This window comes from Prionailurus bengalensis, chromosome C1 (genome assembly GCF_016509475.1).
Source record: "Prionailurus bengalensis isolate Pbe53 chromosome C1, Fcat_Pben_1.1_paternal_pri, whole genome shotgun sequence".
Taxonomy (NCBI): Eukaryota; Metazoa; Chordata; class Mammalia; order Carnivora; family Felidae; genus Prionailurus; species Prionailurus bengalensis.
Genome location: NC_057345.1, coordinates 183,991,896 through 184,009,111, shown reverse-complemented (window position 1 = coordinate 184,009,111; position 17,216 = coordinate 183,991,896). Strand labels below are relative to the sequence as shown.

The 17,216-nt window shown below is 40.7% G+C and overlaps 1 protein-coding gene across 5 annotated transcripts in view; it reads right to left on the bottom strand.

Moving 5' to 3' along the window:
* Window positions 1-11,307: 11,307 nt before the first annotated feature.
* The window catches only part of CCDC150 (coiled-coil domain containing 150), a 100,643-nt gene continuing 94,734 nt past the window's right edge, over window positions 11,308-17,216 (bottom strand). For 2 of the 5 annotated variants that reach the window (XM_043577371.1, XM_043577374.1), the window contains 6 exons: window positions 15,811-16,005; window positions 15,350-15,418; window positions 15,094-15,255; window positions 14,333-14,419; window positions 12,080-12,199; window positions 11,308-11,671 (listed from right to left, as the gene is read on the bottom strand). In XM_043577371.1, coding sequence (XP_043433306.1) covers window positions 11,552-11,671; window positions 12,080-12,199; window positions 14,333-14,419; window positions 15,094-15,255; window positions 15,350-15,418; window positions 15,811-16,005 — 753 coding nt within the window. In that variant the 3' untranslated portion in view covers window positions 11,308-11,551. Of the gene's footprint in view, window positions 11,672-12,079; window positions 12,200-14,332; window positions 14,420-15,093; window positions 15,256-15,349; window positions 15,419-15,527; window positions 15,598-15,810; window positions 16,006-17,216 lie in introns of those variants that run through there. The other 3 variants (XM_043577373.1, XM_043577375.1, XR_006296897.1) reach the window with 2 other exon arrangements.

Here is a 17,216-nt window from a genome sequence, read left to right as displayed (position 1 = left end):
TCTGGGTCTAAATGTCTTGTTTTCTTCCTCAGGTTAGGGAACTTTTCAGCTTTATTTCTCCAAATGTTTCCTGCCACTTTCTCTCTTTCTTCTCCTTCTGGGATCTGTATAATGTGAATATTAGTATGCTTAATGTTGTCCCTAAGTTCCTTAAAGCTATTTTTACTTTTTTCATTGTTTTTCCTCTTTGTTGCTCTGATGGGGTAGTTATATTGCCCTGACTTAGAGTTAACTAATCCTTTCTTCTGCTCAAGTGGTCTGCCATTCAACGCCTTCACTGTGTTTGTCAGTAGTTACTGTATTCTTTTGCTCCGTGGCTTCTATTTGGTATTTTCTTACATTTTTCTCTGTTTCGAAGTTCTGACTGTTCATTTTTCCAGTTTTGGTGAACATCTTTTTTGTTTTTAATTTTTTTAGTGTTTATTTTTGAGAGAGAGAGAGAGAGAGAGAGAGAGAGAGAGACAGAATGTGAGTGGGGGAGGGTCAGAGAGAGAGGAAGACAGAATCGGAAGCAGGCTCCAGGCTCCGAGCTGTCAGCACAGAGCCCAGTGCAGGGCTCAAACTCACGAGGTGTAAGATCATGACCTGAGCCGAAGTTGGACACTTAACAGACTGAGCCACCCAGGCGCTCCGTGGTGAGCATCTTTATGATGATTACTTTGAACTCTTTATCAGGTTAGTTATCTGTTTTATTATGTTTTTTCCCTGAGGTTTCCTCTTGTTCATTTGGAACATATTTCTTTATTTCCTCATTTTGCTTCACTCTCTGTGTTGGTTTCTATGCCGTAGATGTAACAGCCACCTCTCTCAATGTTGAAGGAGTGGTCTCACGTAGGAGATGAACCTTATTGTTCATCCTTGCTGTAACTCTTATCTCTCAGACCTTTGTGCTTATTCCAGCAGCCTGTTTGTGCTTAATAGCTCCCAGTGGTTGAAGGTGTGCCCCTACTGTCAGTGTCCCAAAGGGGGTGTTATCTCAGTCAGCACCTATATACAGGCTGATTGGAAGTCAGATCCTCAGGCAGTGCATTTTAAAGTACCACAAATGTATATAGTTGTGTGGGACCACAAGCATAAACCCTGCTGTCCAGTACAGCCAGGTCCCCCAGGCAGGAGTCACAAAGATGTGGGTGTAATACAAGGGTATAAACTCCTCTTTAGGAGATCCCAGCAAGCCGAAGTGAAGCAGAGGGAGAGTGCCAAGACTGCATCCACTAGCTCTATTCCCTGAGACCACTTCCACAGGCCCCTAGAAACGTGCCAGACGAGCAGCCTGCCCTTCAGCAGGCAAACTAAAGAATTAACGACAAGCAAACAAAAAAGCCAAAGCAGTTCATCACCTCAAACGAGCCTTACAAGAAATATTTAAGCTGAAAAGAAAGCCCCTGGACAAGTAAATAGGCATCTTAGAAAGGGTGGGGGTGTTTCAGCCTGCCATCTGAGCAGTGCTCTGGAAGGCATTTGGCCAAGAAGTGTCTCTCTGAATGTTACAGTCCCATGGGTGCTCTGGAGTGTGGCAGAGGAAGAAAGTGAAGCTAGCGCATGCAGAGTGGGGGAGGGGGAAAGGACTGCCAACCTTAGCAAGGTAGAGAGGTGTGAAAATGGTGCTGGCCCGCATCTGTCCCCACAGAGTATCCCAGGACCCCCTGCCTCTCCTGCCCACTCTTTAGGATTAGCTATTCAATCTCACATAAAATCTGGGCTTCTCTGCTGGGCCCTGTGGTGAGTTTATGTGTGCCCCTTAAAAGCCTTTTCTCCTTTTGCTATAGCCCTTTGGATCTCATGGACGTGAGCCCCATTGGATTTCAAAGCCAGGTTTGGGGGGCTCATCTCTTGGGTACAGGTCTTAAAACTTGGGGTATGAAGCCTTTGCTTCTCAGGGAGAAGTTCCAAGCTTGTAAGTTCTCTCCGGATTATGGGTCACTGTGTCACGGGTGAGGCTTATGGTGAGACTGGGTCTCAGACTCCTACCCTCTTCATCGTGGTTTCTCCTCATTTGCTTGATAAGAAGTTGCTCAGCTAGTTTTCAGGTCTTTTTCAGAAGAAACTGTCCCATTTGTAGCTGTAGATTCAGTGTGACCTCGGGAAGAGATGAGTTCAGGATCTTTGTACGTTACCATCTTGCACCTCCTCCCTCACCTGTACTTTTTTTTTTTTTAATTTTTTTTATTAATGTTTTTTTATTTATTTTTGAAGGAGAGAGAGAGAGACAGAGCATAAGTGGGGGAGGAACAGAAAGAGAAGGAGACACAGAATTCGAAGCAGGCTCCAGGCTCCAGGCTGTCAGCACAGAGCCCGATGCAGGGCTCGAACCCACGAACCGTGAGGTCATGACTTGAACCGAAGTCAGCCGCTTAACCGACTGAGCCACCTAGGCGCCCCTCACCTGTACTTTTTTTTTTTTTTAAAGCGCTTAGTCCTGTTTACTTATTTAACCATTGACCATCTGGTTTATCAAGATTCCATTATCCTTTAATGCCCTCCTGTGGCCCATACAGCAACTGTATTCTACTTTTGTATTTCCCTTTCCTTTCTTTCGTTAAAAAAAAATTTTTTTTTAATTTTTTAAAGGTTTATTTATTTATTTATGTATGTATTTAGAGAGAGAGAGAGAGAGAGAGAGAGAATGCCAAGTAGACTCTGCACTGTCAGCACAGAGCCCGATGTGGAGCTCTAACTCACGAACCGTGAGATCAGGAACTGAGCTGAAACCAAGAGTTGGGTGCTTAACCCACGGAGCCACCCAGGTGCCCCCCACTCTCTGTCATTTTTGTATCTACTTTATCGTAATATGTGACATTTGTACATCAGTTTTCCACTCTTATCTTGACCTTTGCCTTATACATTGCTATACATAATTATATATTTTTAAAACTTCACCCCATCAATCCTTTGCCTGAAATTTTCAATTACTACTTAGTTGGATGAAGCTTCTTCTCTAACACAGGGGTTATGAAGATAAGGCCTGAAGGCCAAATCTGGCTCCTAATCTGGTTTGGTGTGGCTTATGAGCAAAGAATCCCCGCCCCCACCTCCATACCACTTTAAAGGATTGTTAAAAACAACAACAACAACAACAGCAACAACAGCAACACGGGGCATGTGGCTCAGTTGGTTAAGCTTCTGACTTTGGCTTGGGTTATAATCTTGAGAGTTTTGAGAATTCAAGCCCCACATTGGGCTGTCTGCTGTCAACGCAGATCCCGCTTCAAATCCCCTGTCCCCTTCTATGCCCCTCCCCTGCTTGCTCTGTCTCTCTCTCTCTCTCTCTCTCTCAAAAGTCAATAAACACTGGGGCACCTGAGTGGCTCATTCAGTTAAGCGTTGGACTTCGGCTAGGGTCATGATCTCAGTTTGTGAGTTTGAGCCCCACGTCTGGCTCTGTGCCGACAGCTCAGAGCTGGAGCCTGCTTCAGATTCTGTATCTCCCTCTTTCTGCCCTTCCTCTGCTTGCACTCTCTCAAAAATCAAAAAAAAAAAAAAAAAAGGTAAATAAACATTAAAAAAAAAAAACCAACAATATGGGACATAAACTCTATTTGACCCTCAAAGCCTCTAACCTTTACTGTCTCATCCTTACACAAAAAGTTGGCTGATCTCTGCTCTTGTAAATTTGTCAAGAAGGCCTAATGGATGCAGAATTCTCTAAGTTCTTATATGTTTATAACCATTTTTCTGTAGTTTTATTTATTCTATTTATCTTTTTGGGTGAACCTCCCCATTCCCAGGTGAGGGGCCTTGGGGGGGGGGGATGGTTACACAACCAGGTGGGAGGGGCCCTGGAACAGGGAGGGGCTGGCCCACCCTCTGGCAATGGTAGCCTGGCTTCAAATCCAAGTTTCTGTAGTTTTGATAGTTGAAAACTGAATATAGAATCCTTGGTTCACACACATTCTTTGAGTTTTTAAAAAATGCCAATTGTGCTAATTTTTTGTTATTGCTGCCAGCACACACTTAGGGGCTTAAAATAATGCAAACTTGTGCTCAGTTGGTGGAGTGTGCAACTCTTGATCTTGGGGTTGTGAGTTCAAGCCCCACATTGGTGTAGAGCTTACTTTAAAAAATGAAAAATTAGAAAATTAAAAGAAAAAATACAAACTTACCTAACAGTTTCTGTGGGTTAGGAATCCAGGGCGGGGCTAGAATCTCAGGATTTTGCAGGCTGACACCAAGCTGTTGGCAGCACTGTGCTCCTTTATGGAGGTCTGGGGAAAGAACTACTTTGAAGCTTATTCTGGTTGTTAGCAGAAATCAGTTCTTGGCAGTCTTGGGACTGAAGTCTCCATTTTTCTGCTGGCTTCCAGCCAGGGCTGGCGCTCAGCTTGTAGATGCACCTGCATTTCTTGCTACACAGCCTTATTCTTCTAGCCAGCAGGGGCACAAAAAGTCTTCTTGTGCTTCAAATCACAGACTTTCCCTTCTGCAACCAGTTGGGAGAAAATGGCTCTTAAAGGATTTATCTGATTAGGTCAGCTCTACAGGATAATTTCCTTCAAGTCAACTGTGACCTATAATCTAATCACGAGTGAACTCCATCATTTTTAAAGTCCAAGAGATGATGCAGTTATGTCTACCTGAAGGTGGGACATCTTGGGCCCTATTTTAGAATTCTGCCAACCACACTGCTCCATTGTTGCCTTGCTTAGTGTGTTGGTTTATAAATGTGAGGCCAGTTTCTTTTGCCTTTGTAAGTTATTTGATCTTTTTGCCTGTACACTTTGAGAATACTTTCTTTGAAATCTATAGTTTTATTAGAATGTGTCTTGATTTTTTTTTCCCAGCTTCCTGGTGAATTATTTCAATATGTAGATTCAGATACACTTTTTTCTGTTTTTGGAAAGTGTTTATGGGTTGTAGTTCTAAATATTACTTCTGATCTACCCTTTTTTCTTCCATAAGGGCTCCAATTAACACAAATACTATTCCTTCTTTGCCCGTATTCCATTCTGTTACCTTTTCTCTGAACTTTTTTACTTTTATTATTTTGTTCAAGTTTATTTTGAGACAGAACGGGAGAGGGACAGGGAGAGAATCCTAAGCAGGTTCCAGCTATCAGTGTGGAGCCCAATGCAGGGCTTGATCCCACAAACCGTGACATCATGACTTGAGCCAAAATCAAGAGTCAGACACTCTAATGACTGAGCCACCATGGTGCCCCAGACTTTTTTAGTCCTTAATGCCATTTTCATTTCCTTGTTTTCCTGCCTTTCTTCAGTGTCTCTTACTTTGATCTGAATTGGTTCTCCCTTGGGCATCTTGTAACTTATTCTTCGTTTCTGAGATAATTTTGTCTTTTTCTTCCACTGTTCTAAGTGCAAACAACACTCTTCATTTCTCTGATTTTTGTCCATTTATGTCCTTAGTTTTTAAATTTGTTTCACAGTGGTTCTCATATCCTGAAAAGTTTGTCTTCAAACTTGAAACATATTGAAGTTTCTTTCCCTTCATAAGGGTTTATTGGGAGAAATTTTCCTCAGTTGAGATGTAATTTTATTCCCGACTTTCTGCAGTACTCTGTATAGACTTAACTTTCCTCTTATTCACATTTGTGCTATTGGGTTGTTTTGCAATATTTCTAGTTTACTGAGCCCTCACTGGTCAGTATAGCAAAGTCCAGGTGCTTTTTCCAGGGTGTTGTGATTTGGTGGGGAGGTTTTTGTGTTGTGGGGAGGGTTATGAGTCCTTCAATTTTGTGCTTCTCTTTTTCTTATTAGTCCTAAAACTTCAATTTCTTTTCCCCTTAACAATCCAATTTCCAATAAGGTCTTTTCCTCTTTACCTTTTTTGTTCCCCTAGCAGATCCACATTTTGAACAGTGCCCCTTTAAATCATGCCTGCACCTTTAAACCATGTGTATTTAGAAGTTCCTTTCCTGTAGTTCATACTCTGATCTGCCTGGACACTTTTTTTTTTTTTTTTTTTTTTTTAGTATTTCCAGGTTTAGGATACATGTAGTCCTTGTGGTAACAGTGTCCGGTGAAACTGAGACCCTTTCACTAGCTTCCTTTTTCCATCTCCGTTTGCCTTTGTCTGTTACAAACCTTCTAGTGAGGTGGGGCAGAAGTGTGAGACAACACACACTGGGATCTGGTGATTTTTCTCATTTTACTTAGTTATTTTTAAAGATTTGACATTGTCTGCCTTCAAGTTACGCTGAGTGTGGTTTTATGTAGAATTCACCTTTCCTTTCTTGTTTCATATTGCTTGTGAAGGAAACATTAGGAGGTAGGTGACTAAGCAGCTGCCTCAAAGTCTCTATATAGGTTATTAAAGAATCCGTTTTAAAAGCTCGGGAAGAACCTGATAGCTTGTGTCTCCTATAAATGCTTTGGAGGAAAAGGAGTGTCAATATGAAAGGAATCTAGCAGCTACTCAGAGCTCTGTGTTAATGAAGTTCAGTAGTGACCGTGTTGGTGTATTTTCTCTGCTTACAATCTTAAGATTGTTGTGATAGACATTTACGGTTTTGATTTGACTTACCTCTGTTTCCCCGTTCTTCTAGGAACATCACTGAGATTTCCTTTGGGGAACTATTCTCAGTTTCAGAGATGGGCACATCTAGGCCTAGCCAATTAGTATATAATCTCTCAAGTGATAGTGATTAATTGAGGGTGGACATGTGATCAGCCCATCCAAGGAGACTCAATCCTGGATTTATTAGAGCTCTAAGAAATCTCTGCTGGATTGGTAAGCAGAAAATATTTCAGTCTGTTCTAGTCTTCTATATATTGTACATTGTTTCTGACCATTTATAAAAAAGGCTTGCATTAACAAATGGTGTAGAATCCCTATTGCCCAAAGAAGTCCAAGGTGGAGAACATATGATGATGTAGACCAGTGTGAACATAAAGCCATCTTGCCCAATGAAATGAGATTGATCACGAGATAAGAGCCCAGAATAAATGCTCTTGAGAAGAGAGATGCCAAATACCATCAAAAAGTCCAATTTCTTAAATATTTTGCTCTTCTTTCAAATGGTATCCTGGGGCAGACCCAACAGCTGAAGTAAGGGCCTTGTCTTCTTTTTGTTCATGGGCTCATTATCTAAACTAGGGACTTTAATAAGAAAAACAATTGGAATAATTGAAAAACTAGGGACTTTAATAAGAAAAACAAACTATTTTGGAAAACCAGTAATCTGTAGCTAGATGTCTCTAGAGAGCCTTAGAAAGTAAACAGGCTCTGGCTGTCTATCTAAAACAACTGGTCCTGAGATAAAAACAAGGCCCAATATCTTCTGTTAAGAACTGGAAGTCTTTGGTAAAGAAACTAGAGAAATTGCAAGCAAAAAGATCACTGAGCTAATAATTGCCCAGTGCTGGCTAAGAAGCTGAAGGACAACCATCTGAAGTCCAGTGATGCCACCCTGGGGGAGACATTACTCCACAAGTCCGTGTCTTCCCTCTAAACTCCCAAGTGGAACAGAACAGTACTTGATATTACCGTTACCTACAATTAATCCTACTACTCTGAACATCAGATCCTTCAGACCCAAATTTTACAGTTGTCTAAGAAGCAAACAGATAAGCAAAATGATTTCTAGTGTGAGAGAGTATTATCTTATAAATGACTTTATGACAAAAGATGGTAATAAAAGGTAAAACTGAAAATGTATAGTAATTATAGAAGTTTGAGAGGCAATGAACTTTGCTTTCCTTTACTAAAACCACTCTGAAAAATGAGAACTTGGAACAATTGTGAGTCCTTTCCTAAGTCTCAACCTGTATCTGATTCTTTGGGATCACTGTCAGAGAAACAGTCCTTTTTTCTTCAGGACACAGAGATTTAATAGGTAGGATCTACTTCCAGATAAAATATGCTGTAGCCCATACATGTGATCAGATTAAAGCTGCTATGACATTAGGATATTTATGGTAGTCTCCAGAAATACCTCAAAGAATTGGAGCACCTGGCTGGCTCAGTTGGTACAGCGTGTGATTCTTGGGGTTGCAGACTCGAACCCCATGTTGGGTGCAGAGATTAAAAATAAACTCTTAAAAAAAATTCAAAAAATCACCAAAGACACTTATATGTGGAATCTTAAACAATCAAACTCTTAGAAGCAGGGAGCAGAAAAGTGGTTGGCAATGACTGAAGGTTGGGGAAATAGAAGTTGTTAAAGGATACTTTCAATTACAGGATGAGTAAGGTTTGAGGATCAAATGTATAATATGATGATTAGAGTTAACACTGTATTATATAATTGATATTTGCTGAGAATAAAAATGAAATGTCCTCATCAAAAATTAAGTATGTGAGGTGACAGATGGAATAATTTCACAATGTGTATCGAATCATTATGATGCTCACCCTCAATAACTTACAGTTTTGTCAATTATACCTTAATAAAGCTGACCAAAACAAACAGCTATAGTGTCAGAATCCCCAAGGGCAAATGACTCCATAGACAGTTTACCTGGACCAAAGTCACAGTCCAGATGGGTTCTTCCTAGATTTTCACAAATCACTTTTTGTACTCACAAGAAAAGGTTAGGTCATGCTCTATGGGTGTTAACAACACAGCACAATTAATAGAACCATTGCTTATCCCTTAATTCAGGAGCCACAGCTCAGTCTCCTTGCTTTAGAACAACTGCAGTCATCAAAAAATCAAAACATCTTCAGATCTTGTATTGAAATCCCCTTTAAATCCAATGTTCCTACATGTAGTCAGTCTCTACTGCTAAAGGAAACCATCAGTTTTCTACTAGTTAATAATTATGAATTCTTTTCAATTTTTCTATTACCATCCATTGTTTTAATACTCTTTGAACATATAGTTATGGTAACTGTTTTCATGTCCTTGTTTGTCACTTTTTTTTTTTTTTTTAATGTTTATGTGAGAGAGAGAAAGAACGAGGGCAGAGACAGAGGGAGACACAGAATCCAAAGCAGGCTTCAGGCTCTGAGATGTCAGCAGGCCCCGACGGAGGGCTGGAACTGATGAACAGTGAGATCATGACCTGAGATGAAGTTGAATGCTCGACAGGCTGAGCCACCCAGGCGGCCCACTGTCACTTTTAACATCTGTTAATCTGGGTTAAATTTTCCTGCTGCTTTGGATTGGTACCACAAATTGTGATTTTTACCTTGATGGGTGCCATATATTTTTGTATTCCTCTAAATATCCTTAAGCTGTTTTGGAATGCAGTTACTTGGAATAGATCATTTGGGGTCTTGCGTTTCAGATTCGCTGGGTAGGACTAGAGCAGTGTTCGCTGTAGGGCTACCTATTCTCTACTTCTGAGACAAGTATTCTTTAGTGTTCTCCACCCAATGCCCTGCAAATCATGATGTTTCTCATGCTGGCTGATGGAAGCTGGTATTGTGTGTGTGTGTGTGTGTGTGTGTGTGTGCTGGCCACTGTTAACTTAAACCCTTTTGGATGATTCTTTCTCCAGCTTTAGGTGGTTTCCTCACATGCATGTGCTCAGCTAATACTCAAGAGGGCTTTCAGGACATCTCTGAAATTCTCCTTCTGTAGCACTCTCCTCTCCGGTATTCGGTCCTGGAACTCTAGCAGTCCTGGTCTCCCTGGACTCTGGCTCCTTAACTCAGGACCAGGTGCATGAACTGTCTGAAGGCTAGAAGGCGGGGTGATAGTAGGGTTCACCTCATTTGTTCCCTTTCTCTCAGGGAGTACTGTTCTTTGTTGCACAATGTCTGGTGTCTTAAAAGCCACTGGTTGATATTTTGTCTGTGTTTTGGTAGCTTCAGATGAAAGTACAGGCCCACAATAGAACCTAGTATACAGCAGACCATTATAAAAGTACTATAGAAACACTTCAGCAAATTCATCACTCTAAACAGGCTGTTCTAAATATAGGTTTTACTAGAAATGATCACCAATCTAATGCTATAATTCACTTCTCCCAAGCTAAGGTTTAGTATAGCCAACCTAAAAAAATGACTTAAGGTTACACTGACTTTATCAATAATGATACTCTTTGAGAACAAAACACAAGTGGAGAAAAATGTCCTTGCTCTGGATGAAGAAGATAAACATATTCTTGGCCAGTAACGGTCATGTCATGACAACACTCAAGAACGGTGTATTTACAACCCAATAAGGTTGATCATCTCTCCGCAGTAATTGGGATCTTTTGTCCTATGAGGAATTCAGGACAAAGGAACTGTTCTGTGGGGTTCTTGCTTAGACTATTTCAAGATTGACTCTCTGGTACCTTAAAATAACTTTATCTTCTTATGAAGACTCTAAAGGGATAAATTCTGTAGGAGTTAGATAACTTGGGGAGGCTTTTCCCAGCCTGCCAATCAGTGAACCCTCACCTCTGGAAGTCAGACACACAGAAATAGATGCATTCCAACAGGTGCCCCCTGAATGCCAATTACCAACCTTACCCACATAACTACACTTCTACAGATGGTACCAACCCTCAAGGTCTCTGAAAGTCTTGCGATTCTTGAACTTCGTGTTTCCCCCAAACGTTATATAAGATCAGCAGTCTGCTCCGATCAGGGAGGACTCTGCCTGACCAACAGAGCTCTCCCTCAATTATTACGGCTTAGTTTAGGCTATAAATTCAGCTTTGTCTTTTTTATATCAGAAGAAGAATGGTAGGCTCTTCAACCTCTGAGAGTCTTATTAATGATATTCCCTCCAATTCACAATGCTCACTCAATTTAGGTCCTGATAGTATCATCAGTAGCTACCATTACTTGAACATGAATAAAGCCAGGTACTATGGTAGCTGTTTATGTTAAGTCTGGATTACCTACTCTACTGCTCCCTATCTAAAATAAAAAATATACATATATATAAAGCTGAATTTATTGCTTACTATAGTAAGGAAGAGCTACATGGGCCAGGCATAGTCCTGGAGCAGAGCAGTCTGCTGTATACAATAATTTGATTTGTAAACATCTGAGGAAGTTATAAATACAATCTCTGAGATATCTAATATAAGAATAGAGCTGTAGGGGCACCTGGATGGCTCAGTTGGTAGAACACATGACTCTTGATCTCGGGTTTGTGAGTTCAAACCCCACACTGGGTATAGAACTTACTTAAAACAATTTAAAAAAATAAAGAAAAGAGATCTAATCCTACTAAAGATGTGCTGGTAATTACCCAGCATAAAAGGGTATTTTTTTTTTTTTATGTGGAAAAGTTTTTACCATTTTCCAGGTGATCCCATTTTCAAGGATTATCTACTGGGTGTTAGACTAGGGGATTTTATCGAAACAAAATATCCTATCATTTAGTGGCTGTACATCTAGTACCTCACTAAATGCTTTTTGATAAAATGTACTTAGAAAAATAGACAAGTATCATACAACAGTAACTTCTATCATACAACAAATTCATATAAATTTATTGGGTGGAAAATGGGGAAAGAGACAAAAAAGATGGGGTGGTTCTGTACTGATATCAGCAAGTTCCTGAAAGAATAAACTCAAGTCCAAAAATCTTCAGCCCACATCAAAGACTTGATATTCTGATGACTATGGAAAAGGCCAGTCCTGATTGCTGGGCTCTGGAAATCATGGTGGTGTAGCTATCGATGAAGAAGTGCCTCTGTCAAGGGCATCAATCTCTCTCTAGTTCAGAATGACATTTCTTGGGCGTAAGTCTAAGACGCTGTTTATTCTCCCACCGATGTAGAGCAGACTGGCTGGATGCCACGTCGTGCTTGTTACCTTGGTCCTGCTGGAAAGAAAACAGACCCGACACTGCAAAACTAACTGCATAGCTGAGGCCGTTTTGTCTTTACGAATATAATTTATTCATCAAGGTGAGTGGTTCTAATCTAGACAGGTTGGGAAATGTAGAACTTTTAAGAAAGAAATTTAATTCATTTGTTTTCTTTGCAGTTTAAAGAAATCTACAGATTAGTGGGGAGAGTAGCTGGATGAAGAGAGAACTTCTGTAATTAGAAATTTGAACAGGGGCACCTGGGTGGCTCAGTCGGTTAACTGTCCGACTTGATTTCGGCTCAGGTCATGATCTCACGGTTTGTGAGTATGAGCCCTGAAATGGGCTCCATGCTGAAGAAAAAGAAATCTGAGAAGGAACAAATCCAAAATTGCTTACGACAGCCATGTCCAAATACCCTACCTCTTCCATCCACCCGTCTTCTCGGGGAAGCCTCTGCAACCGGTTTCTCGTCAGCTCAAGCTGCAGGCCATCGAACCTGCACTTAAACCAGCGATGAGCTTCTTCCAGGTTAGCTGTTATCTGGACATACAAGCGTTATCATTAAACATTACAACAAAGAAACAGTTTTTTGTGTATTGGTTCAAGAGACTTTTTACCTAGATGTTAAGACCCAAATTCTGAATGCAAGGTCCTTGTACCTATTTGCATCATATCCATTCTACAGATGAGAGAGATTTCTGAATGCAGAGCTGAGGGATGCCTGCAAGCCTGTTGCTTTTTCATGCATTTGTTCCTATTTCTTGGGCGTGACCTAAGGTAAGAGAACCCCGGGGAAAAATCAGAATGACGGGGTAAGATAGCGCTGCAAGTGAACGTGGTAGTGCAAACCATGGTTGGGACTTGTGAGTTCTGTTCTCCAAGACTAAATACTTCTCCAAAGTCCCTACACTAGATTTTTCTGTTGTGCTTTATGAAAGTAAACTGAATTAGTAAAAGACGGAACCAGCTTAGCGTAAGTTGCATCCTCTTTATTTCCTTTATCATCAAAATATTTTAGACTTCAGCTCCTAAGCACAAACTTCCAAATCACCTTTGTTAGATTGACTTAAATGGTCCCTCTAGTCGTCTGCCTTTGAAGATGATCTGGACTCCGTATTCATTTAATTGACAAATATCTACTGTGTGCCTGGCACTTTTATGTGTATTTGGGATACTATGGTATTTTAAGGTAGGGCCAACAGGCTTTTCTGTGGTATAATGGTTGCTTCAAAACAGCTCCAGAACATATCCTCTAGAATAAAAAGCAAAATGACTGTTTTCTTCCCTTTGATTATTTGTTTCATGGACAGCATTTTCGTTTTTTGATTCTCAAGTCTTGAGAGGTATTTCTGTCTTTCCTGGGAGAAGGCAAGATCTAGGAGAGCAGGGACTTCGTCGGGCTTGTTTCGCCCTGTGTCTCCATCACGTAGGACAGCGCCCAACATATGACAGGTCCACAGTAAATACGTGCGACCATGTATTTGTCCTAGCCCAGCCAGTTCACAGTGTGGGCACAAAATAGGTAAAAAAAATAGAGCTCCCCTGGCATTTAACTTTTAGAAAGTTACAAAGTTCAAATATTTTCCAGGTCTGTTTGTATACTCTAATGCCGGTGATACTCACACCCTGCCCCCCACCAAAGGCAGTGTCCAGCACTCTTTACCAGGAGTGGAGGGAAAGAGGCTTGAAATGGCCCTGTACATCCATCCTATCTCCTCTTGTTTGGTAAATGAGAAGGGAGGCACCGTTTACTGAAACTTACTCTGAGCCATCTAACAGAACAACAGAAAGGTAAGTCTCAATACCCTGACTTTTCTAGATGGGGTAACTGATGAGTTAAAGGAAGTAAATGTAAATTCCTTAAGGGCACTGTGTCACAGTGTGACAAACTCATGTGACAGTGTTCAAACTCATGTGTGTCTGAGTCCATATTCCCTTTAATATCCCACTATGACAGTCATGTTGTCTTGTAATTTAGTGGCTGTAAAAGGCACACACATCATGACCAACTGACAAAAACATCACTGTGATACCTTAGAAGCTGTTTTCCTTATCTGGAAAATGAGGAATGGTTGTGGCAGACCATGATTTCAAAGACCCTTTCCAGCTCTAAAAAATGTATAATTTTAAATACCTTCAAATAGGCCAATTTAAGATTAGAGAAAGGAAAATCACAAAGTAAGAGGGCCTACTCAGGGGACCTGACAGGCTCAGTCTGAAGAGTATATGATTCTCAATCTCAGGGACATGAGTTTGAGCCCCACGTTGCATGTAGAAATTACCTAAATTAAAAAAAACAAAAACAAAACAAAACTTAGAAAAATAAGGCCTACTTAACTTTTTTATTGACTGAACAAAGAGCTTCCACTTTTATTAGTGATGTTGAGTAATAATGCATTAAAATCTACACACATGCTGGTCTTCCCTTCTTATATTAAGTGGTAAAGACTTGGACTTAATCAGTATTTTGGCATTCTGTTATCTTTTATCAGGACACAGTCTCAACCTAAAAATCATTCTTCATAATGGAGATTATACTTCGTAAGTCATAATGGTTCTTGCCTGTTATGCTCCCAACCATGTTAACGAGGCATTTTACTCTGACTTGAGTGTTTCAAAATTGTTGTGTGTGAGGAAACTTGTTAAGTCTTTATGTCCCTAGGTCTGGCTTACCTGTTCTGATTCCACACTGGCTTCTTTGAGTTTATGCTCTGTTGCCTCTTTGCATTTCTTTAGGTGTCTGATGGTTTCTTCCAATTCCTGAAAACGTGATACAAAGATTTTTACAAATTCCCACAGTCCCATATGGAACAAAGAGCTTCCATATTGTTCTAAATGGGCAATCAAATTATGAAAGCATGATGGAGTACACTTTCTAACTTCAGGTGCCACCATAATATAAGATGAAAAGTGTTAGTAGTATCCACAGATGTATATGATCATAGATTTTGATTTATGGATTCTCCTGAAGAAAAAGTGATTAATAGCTCTTTCCAGGACGGAAGGAATACTTTTTCATTGGAGACAATTTCTGCTAGAAAGCAAGGGCTTAATGATCTCTTGAAGTCCTTTTGCAGTGATAAAATGTTATGCTTTTCCAGAGGCTGGGAAGAGCTAAAAATCCTGTCATAGCAACAGGTGTATCTAAGCTTCAGGGAAGAAGCAAGGGGTGTAAAGTGCCTGAAAGACTATGAAATTCAGTTCAGAAGTCTTTAATAACCAGTATTTTGCATATGTGAGCTGTAGCTGTTAAGAATGAATATCTTATTAAGTTGAAAATTGAGAACATGGGTCACATTCAAAGCTATAGGCTTCTTCCTACTTGTAGACTTATGTTTCTTCTACAGAATCTAGAAAACGTAGATGCTCTGATGGTGGGTTTCGGTACGTGTCACTTGCTGATAATCTGAGATGAACCTGAGGGAACTTTTTACCTGGCACCGGTTCTCCAGTTCCTGCCTTACTTTCCGCTCTGCCTCCAGGCGCAGCTCTTGCTGTTTATTCCGTGCTGAGGTCTCATACTGGCTCTTGGCCAACAGCTGCATCTCTTTCTGTAGGTTAGTCATTTCAGATACAAATTTCTGGATACTCAGTGACTGGGAGGGCACAAAGAGAGAAGCAGTTGGTGAACCTGTCCAAGTGTGAGATTTTAGGTGAATAGTAAACATAGAGTTTGTGGAAATCATCTACCTGTTCATAATTTTTTTTCTGATACTGATCCTTAATTAGCTCCATTTGCCTCAATTCTGTTTCTATTTGCTGAAAGTAAATGTGGAAATAACATAGAAAGATGATCAGTGGAGAATCCCATATGAGACCCACAGTTACCAGCCCCTGCTGGGCTCTCCTTCCCGTCTGGCCCACTGACCCTGAAAGAGCAAAATCCTGTACGATCACTGTGGGAGAGGCAGATGGGGGGCCAGAAGGTGACATGGCAGCTGAAGAGAAATCAAACATTGACACAGCAGTGTCTGTCTCTGCTGGAGAAAGACAGTCTGTCCATCCCCCTGCAATCTGCCCACTTCCCAGGTGTAGCTGTAATTCCCGGAGCACACATGCTGCTGTTAGTACTCTGGAACTATCTTCCAGAGCCTGCATGGATCCTCATCAGATAACAGGGAGTAAGGGAGACTTAGCATTTTTCATACAACCTTCATCCTCTCTACATTCTGAGTATTATTCGCCTTAGTCGACAAGTGGAGCTTAATTTGGGCCTTTTGATTCTTTATTTTCTCCTTGCTAGTGTTCAGGATCTTCTCCAGCTCTGTGAGTTTCTGCCGCAGCTCTCGGTTGGTCCGGGTTACTTCCACTGATCTGAAGTTGGCTTCGTCAAGGGCTTTCTTCAGCTGTGGAACACAAAGGGAAAATTCAATCATTTTTACCTTTCATTAAGAGAAGCTTGTAAGTATGTCTGTCCCCATACTTAGTTCCTTCTCTTTGGAACTTTCTTTTAACAAGAAGGGAAAGTGAGGTAATAATAATGACGTTTGATTAAGAAGACCTGTGGAGCAACACTCTCAGTGGTTTTCATCTTTTGTTTTCATAACTATTAACACTAAAGAACACAACATATATAATGTTCGTCATTCTCTTTTCAAGAGCACGACCTTGGAGTCCAACCCCAGTTCAAATCCCAGCTTTAGCACTTACTAGCCAAGTAATTTTGGATAACCGACTTCCCTAAGCCTCAGGTTCATCATTGGCAAAGTATGCACATAACCTATTTCATAGGGTTCCTAGTTAAATAAGACAAAGTAGAGAAAGAAAGCAGAGCCTGGCATATGGTAATTTCTCAGTGATCATTAAACTTTTCTTTCCTGTCACTTGTGACCTCATGTCTGGACAACTGAAAATTATATGGTAATTTCTATAAATACTTGCCAGTTACTACCACTGCATATATTTTTAGAATACTGCTTTTAGTTTTTAAAGATTTTAATAAAATTGTCTAGTGGAAAAACAGCATAGTGCTTACTGTTAAAAACCAGACAACAATTTCAAATGGAGTCCCTTATGCTCAGTCCCAAACTGAGACTGAATTACGGTTTTGGCTTTCCCAGAAATGAACTCTTAAACAAGTCCATCAGGAATTACCTGATCAGCAGTAGTTTGGTAATCTGCCTGATCCTGTCATCCCCTAAAAGGAAAGAAACTGCAATAACCAACTCAAGTTTTTGTCTAGTAGAACTTGTTCTTGCTCCCTTTTGCTATAAAAAGGCTTTCATTTTGTACACCTCCTTAGAGCTCTTGATCTGCTAGACTGGATGATGCCCAATTCGAACAAATTTGCGTTCTAATTAAACTCTTAAAAGATAAACTGAGGCATATTAAAACTTTTCTGATTCCAGAACTGTTAAACTGAAGGACAGCACTGGTCCCCAGGAGCAGTGAGCTGCCTGGTGTAAGTGCCCACTGAGCTCCCCGCTCCATCACTGCCTCTGGAGGCCACAGGTTACATCTCTCTTGGATCCTGGCTCTGCAGCTTTCAGACTTTAAGCCTTCCATTTTCTGGACTGGGTCGCTCCAGTGTGAGGTCTCAGGTGAATAAAACTTTTTT